The sequence below is a fragment of the Ursus maritimus genome, unplaced genomic scaffold, assembly GCF_017311325.1.
Source record: "Ursus maritimus isolate PB19 unplaced genomic scaffold, ASM1731132v1 scaffold_12, whole genome shotgun sequence".
NCBI classification, from domain to species: domain Eukaryota; kingdom Metazoa; phylum Chordata; class Mammalia; order Carnivora; family Ursidae; genus Ursus; species Ursus maritimus.
Genome location: NW_024423564.1, coordinates 3648686 through 3661509, shown reverse-complemented (window position 1 = coordinate 3661509; position 12824 = coordinate 3648686). Strand labels below are relative to the sequence as shown.

Here is a 12824-nt window from a genome sequence, read left to right as displayed (position 1 = left end):
AAATCTGTAAGATATAATATGAACTAATGGACAACAGATGGATAGATATGTGATCAAGTATAGTCAGCTATTAATAGTAAAATCTAAAAGGTGTATGTACGTGAGGAAGTGTACGCTCTAGAACAGCACTGTCCAATAGGACTTTCTGAGATAATGGATATATTTGTTCTATAATCTGTGCTGTAAAATATGGTAACTACTAGCAATCTGTGGCTACTGAACCCTTGAAATGTGGCTACTGTGACGGAAGAAAATTTTGAGTTTTATTAAATTTTAATTAATTTAAATCGATATAACCCCATGTGCCTAGTGGCTGCCATGCAGCATTAGACTCAAACATCCCTGGATTCAAGTAAATCCTGGATCTACCACTGATCCAGGTTAATTTATTTCTCTAAGTCTTAGTTTATTCTTATATAAAATAAGAATAGCAATAGCACCTACCAGTTCATATGGATTAAATAAGCAGATAAAGCATGAAGTACAATCCTATGCATATGGCAAATGTTTTTTAAAATTAATGTTTATTATTCCTACAATATGGGCTCTATGAGATCAAGGGCCAGCATCTGTTTTGCTCACCACCGTAACCCCAATGTCTAACAGAAGTGTTCCAGCATAAAAGACATTCAATAAACATTTGTTGCATGAATGTTTTTACAGTCACAAGACTATATTTATTTTTTATTAAATTTCATATTAAGTCCATTGCTCCATCTGTCGAGGTCTTTTTGAATCCTAATGTCAGCCAATATATTGGATATCCCTTTCAGTATCTTCTGATAAACAAATGTATCACCTATATATTAGTCTGAGACCTTAATAAAATTAACCAGAGACCTATATCATTAGTTTCAGCATTCTTTAGTTTATCATCATTTGTTAACTGGTAGCAGCTGAGAAGACACATTCAATTTAACTTCACCTTCATTCTGTTTATATATCACCATCTTGTCCATAAAGGTACAAAGTATGAGAATCTTATAAAGATTAGATTATGCCAGTAAGTCTTTCATTGAAACTACCCTTAAAGAGAACTTAAAGAAAAAACTCACCCTTCAATAGCTGGGGATCTATCAGGACGAGTACTTCCTCTTGATCTGTATCTTCGAGTCATTGGCAGCCGTGGAGGCCGACTTGGTCCCCAGAAGTCAGTGTGAGTTTGGTGACCCCTCTCATTGGCTCTATTATCTTGGTCCAGTGGATTGCTACTTAGAAATGGTCTAAAATCTGGGAAAAACATCGTGTGGTCCAAATGCTCCCAGAGCTAGTAAAAACCAGAAATAAATAACACGTTACTGATTTCAAGATCAGAGGAAAGAAAAATTGGTAAGAATAAATACTGAAAAAAGAGGGGAAAAAATTTTTTTGGAAAAGTTTTTAACATTTTGAAACTCAGTAGCTCCAAACTAAAGAAGTGTATGTTTCCTTAATTTCATGGAGGAGTAAATAGATGTCTTTCAAGTGCATGTATGGTATGTGTGTGCAGGGGGGGGGAGCTTACATACTGAGAAATTAATTTCCCTCATACAGAAACAAGCCAACAGCTGGACCCTTTCCTTAACACTGAGCTCATATCCACATGCCTCTGGCCAGTTTCCCCTTCTGAAGTAAAAATGTGAGCCAGACATGATCATGGACTTCTGTCCTAAGCACAATCACGTAGATCGTCGCATTTTTGTGCTTTGTCCCCAATAACATCCACATTTCTACTATATAATAATCTAAGATTTAAATAAAATGGATGGGGGCGCCTGGGTGGCTCAGTCGTTAAGCGTCTGCCTTGGGCTCAGGTCACAATCTCAGGGTCCTGGTATCAAGCCCTGCGTGGGGCTCCCTGCTCAGTGGGAAGCCTGCTTCTCCCTCTCCCTCTGCTTGTGTTCCCTTTCTCACTGTGTTTCTGTCAAATAAATAAAATATTCAAAAAAATTAAATAAAAAAATAATAAATAAAATAAAATGGATGTATTTACACACTTTTTATTTTATTTTATTTTTACACACTTTTTATTTTATTTTTATTTTATTTTATTTATTTATTTGTTTATTTATTTATTTATTTTTTACAGATTTTATTTATTTATTTGACAGAGAGAGACAGCCAGTGAGAGAGGGAACACAGGCAGGGGGAGTGGGAGAGGAAGAAGCAGGCTCCCAGCAGAGGAGCCTGATGCGGGGCTCGATCCCAGAACATGGGGATCACACCCAGAGCCGAAGGCAGATGCTTAACGACTGAGCCATCCAGGCGCCCCTACACACTTTTTAAAGAGCATCATTACCACAAAGTGGATACAGAGGTCTACAAAATACTTCTATTATCTAGAAGCTGTGTCAGAAGGGGGCATTGTCAAAGCTGTGCCAAAGCAGTACAGGAATGTTTGATAAGACCATTCTGTTGTACATATTTTATCACTAAAAGGGTGTTGCTGGGGGTGTGGGGAGAGGAGAGGGGGTGGTGTGTTTGGAATTATTTAACAAAGAGTGAATGGAAAAAACAAATCACCACTGAAATAATTTAAATTTTTTTTATCTGTACACCAGATATTTTACGAGTTCCATAGAATACTACTTATTTCACTCCATCCAACCAAGTACATAACCCCGGTTACATCCTGGTCTTTTCATTTTGAAGTCAATCAGAAAAACATATTATTTAACGTATATGTAATAGCAGGGACACAAAACTGCTCAGCACATGAACTTAGGTCTTAAAATCCTCACAGACCTTCTGCTCCAGACTGATCATTTCTTCCAGAGACCCATATTAACAACAGTCTCCTCTAGAAACATTCAGAGAAAGGGTTAGCAGCCCAGCTGCACGTTAAAGCTGATGTGACCAGACCCCACTCTAGTCTCAAGGTAACATCCAATAACTTGTCAAATTGATTCCTGAAGTTAAGGAGTTTGTTTAGGTTTGTCAATAATGTTATTTTTTGCCATTTCTTTCCAGTTTACATTTTGCTTCTTGATTTTCAAAGATGTTTTCTCCCCCTTTAATTAAAATACACAATAAATATATTACAAAAATGTGAACGCAGAATATAAAATGTGAAGTGCAATAGTCTCCATTCATTCAGCCATGACCAATCCCTACCCCTAACTCTACTCTCCTACTCAGAGGTTAATGTGGTGTGTAGAATTCTGTTCTTTAAATATCTTTGTGTACACGCACACACACATACACACACACACATACACACACTCTTTCATTCAACAAATACTTGTTGAGCACGTACTCTGTCCCAATCACTTTCTGGGAACTATTTAAGATACGGCAGTGAATAAGATGTTTAACAAAAAAAAAAAAAAAAAAAAGAACCTCCGCCCCAGTGGATTTCGGGAAGAGATACTATTGCTCCCTGCAAATGGAAAGCAAAGGAAACTGTAAATGTTAGGGATAAAAGCCATGGAGGAAAAAGAGGCTTGTACTGACTCAGAACACACAAAGTCCTATCATTCTTTTCAACAGCAGCATAACATGGATATTTCATATTTTATGTAGTCTCTTAACATTTTTATTATGATATCTAGTATTTGTTACATGTAAAACATAATGAGGTATAAGAAAATAAAATATATACCCACGTAACCATCTTTTAGTTCATATCACTAAAGCCACTGAAATCCTGTGTGTGTCCCTTCCTGCCCCAACCTCCAGTAACCACAACCCGTAATTTTTTATTATCCCCTTGCTTTTCTTTATAGTTTTACTAGAAATGTATATAACCCTAATAAAATGTGACTTATGAATTATGAAAGTGCCTTATGAAAGCACTTACTGTTTTGGCTGCACATGTTGGTGCATTCATTTTCACATACATTTTATACCACACTTTTTAAAATGTTTTCTCCTGTCAATAAACATCTAGATAGTTTTCACGCTTTTGCTATTACAAGAACATTCATACATGTGTCATCTGCTGCAGAGATAGCAAAGTCTCTCCATTTAGCAGTTTGTACAACTTTATATGGTCTATATATCTTCAATTTTACTAGGTAATGACAAATTTTTTTGCAAAGTAACTATCAATTCACACATCCACCAAGAGTTTGTACAAATCCTGGCAAGCACTAGATATCACAGGGCTTCTGTTTTTGTTTTTAGTTTTTACCAATCTGCTAGATAGAAAATGATATCTCATAAGGTTTTTGTTTCTGTTTTGTTGTTTCTGGTGTATAAGAATAAATAGGAGACTTTATTTAAAATGCATATTCTTTGGCCCCACTCCAGAAAGTAAATTCAATGGGCCTTCAGTGAGCCTGAAAGACTCCCATCAGCATTTCTTGTATGGAAGATCTATTAGCAATGAAATCCCTCAAATGTTGTTTATCGGGAATGTCTTAATTTCTCCTTCATTCTTGAAAGATACTTTGCCAGAGTTTGGTTTTTTCTAATTAAAAGACTTTATTTGAGAGAAAGAGTGCACAAGCGGAGGGGTGGGGGGAGGGCAGAGAGAGATGAAGAAGTAGACTCCCCATTCCCCACTGAGTGGAGAGCCATCAAGGGGCTGGATCTCGGAACCCAAGATCACAACCTGAGCCAAACAAAGGCAGACGCTTAAACAACCGAGCCACCCAGGCGCCCCACTTTTGCCAGATTTTGAATTCTTGGTTGGCAGTTTTTTCTTTCAGCGCTTTAAAATGTCATCGCTGCCTTCTAGCCTTCAATATTAACCGAACCTTGAATTCTTCTTCTAAGATTTTACTTATGTGACAGAGAGAGAGAGTACAAGTAGGGGGAGCGGCAGGCAGAGGGAGAGGGAGAAGCAGGCTCGCCATTGAGCAGGTAGCCCAATGCAGGGCTCGATCCCAGGACCCTGGGATCATGACCTGAGCCGAAGACAGATGCTTAACCGACTGAGCCACCCAGGCACCCCCAACCTTGAATTCTTAGGACAAACACAAACTGGCTTATAATACATTGCTGTGTTCTATTTCTGGGGTTTCGGTGAATTTCTGCATCTATGTTCACAAGTGAATTGGCCTCTAATTTTCCTTTTGTGTACTATCCTTGTCTGGTTTTGCTATCAGGTTATCCTAGCCCCATAAAATATACTAGGAAGCATTCTTTTTCATATGGACATCCTGTAGCACAGAAATAGAATTACTGGGTATAAGCATTTAAAATTTTGTTAGATAATAATACCAAGCTACCCTCCAAAGGGCTATACCAATTTATACTCCTACCAGAGTATGAGAGCTTACATTCTCCCATTATCTTGCCAACACTGTTTTTTAATAATAACTTTTAAAAAACTTCTGACGTCCAATCAGATGAACACGAAATAATATGCACGCTGAACACATTAATAGGATTTCTCTGAATACTAGTGAAATAGAGCACCTTCTCATTTTAATTGCTATTTGTACTTCATATCATCAGACTTATTTCCCTTTCCAGTGACAGCCCCTGCTTTGGTAAAGGTCACTGGCTTCTAGTCTGAAAAGTGGTCTACAACCCACAGTTTTTCTTGACCCCAAATTCCAAACTAAATAAAACATATAAATATCGAAAACTGTACTTGCCTTTAATAAGTGAAAAAGTATTATCCCCTCCATGTTTTCCATCATCCAAATCACTTATATAAACCATAGGCAATTCCCTTACTATACGAATAAAGTTCCACAAAGTTTGCTCACAGAAAAGAACTCTCAAAGCAATCATTATAATTAACATAAAAACCAAGTATTTGAAAATTTTGACTAGAAGAAAAACCAAGTACCAGGATCACAATATCAATAATCTGCATCGATAATTATACAACTTGTTATCACATCTAATACATGTAAAAATTCTGAAGGAACCCAAGATTAGAAGCAGCTGCAACACCAGCATGAGGCATTTTGCTACTTGCTTAGTAACTGAAAATTAGTGCAAACAAATAATAACAATCGATGTATTTGTCCCAAATAGTGCATGCTGGCCACAGAACAAAAGATAAAAAGTGCACCATGCAAATTTATACCAAATCAACACTAAAGAACAGCTTCGGGTCATCTACCTCTGAGCAGACTTAGAAAAGCATAAGAGAAAAAAAACAGCTCATCTATAAAACTGGGTATTCAGGACATGGCTTACGTATAAGTTAAACCAGAGAACACTATTATAAAGTTTTGTTGAAACATCCAAAAGATTCAGAGACCATTTATTTGACAAGTTTTACTTGAAAAACTGAAATGTTACTCTGAACGGAGGTAAAAAGACAATGCTTCTGAAAATACCTGTGCTGAAATATTTACAGATTTCAATATAAAAAGTAGGATGGACAATACTTTCCATTTAGGAGAATTTGCTATTAGCTAACCATGATCACATCGGCATCTCTTAAAATATTATGGTCTGTACCTCCAAAGTTAAACAGTTACCACAGGACCCAGCAATTTCATACCCAGTTATATATCTAAGAAAACATACATTCACACAAAAATTTATATTCCTCATTCATAACAGCTAAATAGTGTAAACAACCAATGCCCACCAACTGATGAGTGAATAAAGTGTAGTACTGTGTCCATACAACTGAAACATTATGTAGCCATAAAAAAAGAATAAAGTACTGATACATGTTACAACATGGACGAACCTTGAAAACAATATGGTAAGCGAAAGAAATCAGTCACAAAGGTCACATAATGTATGATTTATATAAAATGTCCCAAATAGGCAAATCCACAGAGAAAATAGACCAGTGGTTACCTAGGGCTGGGGGAACCCTGGAGAAAAAAAAAAAGAGTGACTACTAATGGATGCAGGGTTACTTCTGGGGGTGATAAAGAAGTTTTAGAATTAGTAGGGATGGTAGTACACTGTGAATATACTAAAACCACTGAACTGTACACTTTAAAGGTTGAATTACAGGGTATATGAATTATATCTTTAAAAACACTATAGTCTTGGGTGGCTCAGTTGGTTGAAAACACCTGCCTTCGGCCCAGGTTATGATCTCAGGGTCCTGGGATCCAGCCCCACATCAGGCTCTCTGGGTTCTCTGCTCAGTGGGGAGTCTGCTTCTCCCTCTGTGCTCTCCCTCTCTAGTAAATAAACAAAATCTTAAAAAAAAAAAAAAAAAAAACTACAGTCTCACAGAGATAAATCAATTGAGAGTACAATTTTGAAAAAGTTCACAAGCAACTTTATGAAAACATTAAATCAAGATAAAGAACACACCCATCACCTCTAAATGTTTTCTAGTGCCCCTAGGTAATCCCTTCCTCTTGCCCCTAAGCAACCACTAATCTTCCTGTGGTTTGCATTTCCTAGAATTTTATATTTTCTAGAATTTCATGTAAAAGCAACCATATTGTATGTACTCCGGCTTCTTTTACTCTATTATTTTGACATCCATTCATATTTTACATGTATCAATGGTTTATGCTGAGTAGTATTCCATACTATGACCATACCACAATTTGTCCACCCACAAACCTGTTGATGGGTTAATTTGGGTTGTTTCTAATTTTTAGCTATTAGAAATAAAGTTGCTATGAACATTTGTATACATATTTACATGTGCAGATACGTCTTTTTAAAAAAAGCCACTAATGTGTTTTCTAACGTGGCTGTACCATTTTTACATTCAATTTCAGTTGTTCCACAGCCTCGCCAGCAGTTAGTATGGTAAGTCTTTCAAATTTTAGCCCTTCAGATAGTTGTATAGTGGTATTTCATTGTGGTTTTAACTTGTATTTCCCTAATGATTAATGATGTTGAGCACTTCTTTTTTTGATGTTGAGCTTTTCCTTTTTTGAATGCTTATTTGCCATCTGTGTATCTTTTTTGGTGAAGCAAACCGCTCAAATCTTTTGTCATTCTCTAAAAATGGGTTGTTTTCTTATTATTTCCTTTTAAGAGTTCTCTATATAGTCTGGATACAACTCCTTTATGAGATAAATGATCTGAAAACATTTTCTACCAGACTGTGGCTTGTCCTTTCATTCTTATGAAGAAGAGTAGAAGCTTTTAATTCTGATAAGTCCAATTTATCAATTTTTCCTTTTATGGGTCAGGCTTTTGGTGTCCTATCTAAGAAATCTTTGCCTAACCCAAGGTTATGAAGATTTTTCTCCTGTGTTTTCTTCAAGGCATACAAAGTTTACATTTAGGTCTACTCTCCAGCTAATCTCTATATATGGTTTAAAGTATGTATGTAAGCTCGTATTGTACTGTGAATATCCAAATGTTTCAGCACATTTAAAAGACCATTCTTTTCCTCCTGGATTGCCTTTGTCCCTTTGTCAAAATCAGCTGGCAACAGTGTGTGCCTGTTTCTGAACTCTGGATATACTGTTCTTTCGATCTACCTTTGTGGCAGTACCACAGTCTTGATTACTATAGCTTTATAATAAGCTCCGAAATCAAGTATCATCAGTCCTCCAACTTTCTTCTTCTTTTTCAAAGAAGTTTTAGCTATTCTATACACCTTGCATTTCCATGTGAATTTTAAAATCTGCTTGTCAATTTCTACCAAAAAAGTTGACTGGAATCTTTACTGGAATTACACTAAATTATAAATGACATCCCAACAATATGAAGTTGATCCTGAGTGGGACATATTTCTCCATTTATTTAGGTGTTCTTCAATTTCTCTAAGTAACATTTTGTAGTTCTCCATGTTCAGATCTTAAACATCTTTTCTCAGAAAGTATTTCATATTTGTATACTATCGTAAATTATTTTTTAACCTCAATTTCCAACTGTTGCTATTATGTAAAAATAATTGATTTTTGTATGTTTTTCTCATATCCTGTAACTTTTCTAGATTCACTAGTTCTAATAGCTTTCTTACAGATCCCATCAGGTTTTCAACATAAAAGATCATGCCAACTGTGAAGAGACAGTTTTATATCTTTCTTTCCAATCTGGATACCACTTACATCTGTCTGTCTCTACCTATCTCACCTTATTATACTGGCTAGAACCTCCAAAATGATGTTGAACACAAGTGATGAGAAAAGACATCCTGGTCTTGTTCCTGAACACTGTGTTTCACAATTATGATGTTAGTTGTAGGATTTTAGTAGATGTCCTTTGTCAGATAAAGGCTGTTCCCATCTATATTAGTTTGCTCAGAGTTTTTATCAAAAATTGATGTTAGGGACACCTGGGTGGCTCAGCTGGTCAGGCATCCGGCTCTTGATTTTAGCTCAGGTCATGATCTCAGGGCTGTGAGACTGAGCCCCAAGTTGGGCTCTGTGCTGGGCAGGGAGCCTGCTTAAGATTCTCTCCATCTCCCTCTGCCCCCCAGGCAAGCATGTGCTCTCTCTCTTAAAAAAAAAAAAATTGATGTTCGATTTTGTCAAATGCTTTATCTGCATCCACTGAGATGACAGTACGGTTTTTGCTTTGTAGTGTACTATGGTGAGTTACGCTGTTTGATTTTTCAAATGTTGAACTAACATTCAAATTATTAACTAAACTTACACTCCTGAAATAAATCCCACTTGAGCATGATGTCTAACCCTTCTTATACACTGCTGGGTTGTATTTGCTAAAATTTTGTTTAGGATTTTCACACCTATGTTCATGAAGGGATACTGGTTCATAGTTTTCTGTTCTTGTAATATATCTGTCAGGTTTTAAGGGCCTAAGTTACTTTTATTTTTTAGAATTTTGGAGGGTTTTTTAGGTTTATTTATTTATTAAGTAATCTCTACATCCAACATGGGGTTCGAACTCACAAACTTGAAATCAATAGTCACATGCTCTTCCGACTGAGCCAACCAGGTCCCCCCTAGAATTTTATTTTTGAAAAATGTTTGAACACAATCGCTTAACAAGTCCAACAACGTAACAAAGCCAATTTTTTGGCCAATAAATAAATTTCCAAAAAATTATATAATTTTTATTATTTTTAGTGTAATTTTTCACAAAGTATCCCATTTTGGAAGATAATTATATGGTTATGATATTGTTATAAGGGCTATAGAAGCAGTCTACCTTTAATCTGCCATTGGTAGCAGAATTAAATGGCATTAGATCAGCAGCTCCAAACACCTCTTTATTTTGAACTGTGTGTGAACCCAAAAGGAGGCTAACTCTTAATCATTGGTTTTTAGATACTGGACACCTAAACTGTATCTTCATCCTAAGAAAAGCAGTAGCTCTTATTAACAAACAGGCAAAGAAGTGCAGGGGTCCCATTTACCATGGAAACAAAGCTTCTACTTAGAGGTAAATGGAAGGTGGAATAAAATTATTGCAAACCTAAAAGCTAAGAGGACAACTTAAAAGACCTATACTTCGAAAGGTCTGTCTCCAGGGAATAGATGTGTTCAATAAATTAGGCAAAAATTAGAGTAATTTTTTATTTTTTTTAAAGATTTTATTTATTTATTTGATGGCGAGAGAAACAGCCAGCGAGAGAGGGAACACAGGCAGGGGGAGTGGGAGAGGAAGAAGCAGGTTCCCAGCGGAAGAGCCTGATGTGGGGCTCGATCCCAGAACGCCGGGATCACGCCCTGAGCCGAAGGCAGACGCCTAATGACTGAGCCACCAGGCGCCCCTAGAGTAATTTTTTAAAAAGAATAATAAACGTTAGAATGATTACGAGGAGCAGAGAGGGTAACTGAAAGAAAAGTAAAAAACGTGCTCATCCTCAGATCAATTCAGGGGTGCTGAGAACATAAGACTTAAAAGTAAATGGAGGGACGCCTGGGTGGTTCAGTCAGTTAAGCATCTGCCTTCAGCTCAAGTCATGATCCCAGGGTCCTGGGATCGAGTCCCAAATTGGGCTTCTTGAAGCGGGGAGCCTGCTTCTCCCTCTGCCGCTCCCCCTGCTTGTGAATGCTTGCTCTCTCTCTCTGACAATAAATAAAATCTCTTTAAAAAAATAAAAATTTTAAAAAAAGTAAAAGTAAATGGAAATTCAGAGGTTTATAATATAACTGCCTAGGCAAGAAAGGATCCTCAAAAAGAAATCTCAAGACTACAGTTGCAACAGAGGGGAGGGGGGTGGGGGAATGGGATAGACCGGTGATGGGTAGTAAGGAGGGCACATATTGCATGGTGCACTGGGTGTTATACACAACTAATGAATCATCGAGCCTTACATCGAAAACCGGGGATGTACTGTATGGTGACTAACATAATATAATAAAAAATCATTATTAATTAAAAAAAAAAAAAAGACTACAGTTGCAACCATGGCAAATTCGTAAATTTTACCAAAATATAGAGCTCAAATGCCATTCATGAAGAAAAAATATGACGTAACCCCTATTATACCACTAATATAAACACTGCACCATAAAGAATCTCTTGAAAGGCACCTTTTCCCAAATGAGTTTAAATTTACAGGCCATGGACTCTGAGCAACTGGCACTCACTGAACAGAAAATTAACACGGCTGACACCAAGAATATTTTGTTTTGCCCTTTTTCCTTCAGTTACCATTAAGTTTGTGGTCTTTGCTAATTTGTGGCTATTGCTGTGAACTTAGTATGTACTCAATTATGGAGACAGAGTTATTTTTTCAACAACTGCGAAAAGCTCAGGAGTTTTACTTGACATTTCCAAACTGACTGGATGTGAAGCAGATAGCGTGAAATGAGCTCTTTTAAGTCTTCACACTAAAAAATGAGACACACGAAAGATTTGGTTGAATTAATTCAAACTTTAAGATTCAATCCAGGTTGCAACTGCTCAAAGAACCCAAACTCAACCTGGCATCTGAGTGCAAGCCCTCTGGCTGGGACTGAGAGGAACAGCAAACAGGTAAACGACGGTTAACCTGGGGAAGGACAGTTTAAAATCTTTAACTTCTTTTTACTAGACTGAATCATTTAAAATTGCCATTTTTGAGGGGCACCTGGGTGGCTCTGTTGGTTGAGTGTCCACCTCTTGATTTAGGTTCAGGTCATGATCCCAGGGTTGTGAGATCAAGCCCCACGCTGGGCTCTGTGCTCAGTGGAGAGTCTGTTAGAGATTCTCTCTCTCTCTCTCTCTCTCTCTCTCTCTCTCCTTCTGCCCCTCTCTGTGCTAGCTAGTGCAAATGCATGCTCTCTCTAAAATAAATAAATCTCTTTAAAAAAACATAATAAAATTGACATTTTTGTAGGTCAAAAATAGTAGAATATCAACAACTGTATTTAGTTCAACGTAATTCACTTTACATTGTTCTTTATTATTTCAGAGCCTTCTCCACAGGTCCAAGGAGCACACACAAAAGAGCAGAGTTGGTACTGGAGACGAGTCCTTCTTCATGAAGGTAAAGGCAAAACTGCTCTCGCATATTACAATTTCCCCCAGCTGCCACAGTCACTACTCCCACACCCCTGCTAACTTCAGGCTTAAATGCCTAAACCCAAAGTGAAGAGGGAAGAATCAGAACTCTCATTTCCATCTCTGACCTCTTCATTCATTCCTCATTACTATTCTCTATCAGAGGAGTGATGTATCTGACTGGTGAGTGGCAAGAACCTAACATCTGCTGACTCACCATTCATCCAATCATTTCTCCAACAGATGGGGCTCACGTATGAGGAAGCCACAAATGCAAAAGAAATGGTTCTGAGTATGAATGCCTGCTCTGCAACCTCTCTTAGGTGAGTCATTCTATAGAGACTTAGGATGTCCATTTGGCCACAGATCAATTATGTTCTTCAATATGGATGAATAAAGCTAAATTTTTATTTCCATCTGTCTGGCTTCTACATTTCTCAATGTGTTCTAGATTCAGGGGTGGAGGGAAGAGATACAATCAACAATGAACTATCACAGATAACCAGACATGTTTAACATAGGAGAGCAGTTTAATAAACAAAGTACAGACAGGAAACAATATGAACTCATAAAATTTATAAGTCTTTTATCTACAAAGAAACAAA

At 37.1% G+C, this 12824-nt stretch overlaps 1 protein-coding gene across 1 annotated transcript in view; it reads right to left on the bottom strand.

Annotated features, from left to right (window-relative positions):
* RNF115 (ring finger protein 115) overlaps window positions 1-12824 on the bottom strand; it is an 84601-nt gene that overhangs the window by 41632 nt on the left and 30145 nt on the right. The window contains exon 4 of the mRNA XM_008707769.2: window positions 1056-1267. Coding sequence (XP_008705991.2) covers window positions 1056-1267 — 212 coding nt within the window. The remainder of the gene's footprint in view (window positions 1-1055; window positions 1268-12824) is intronic.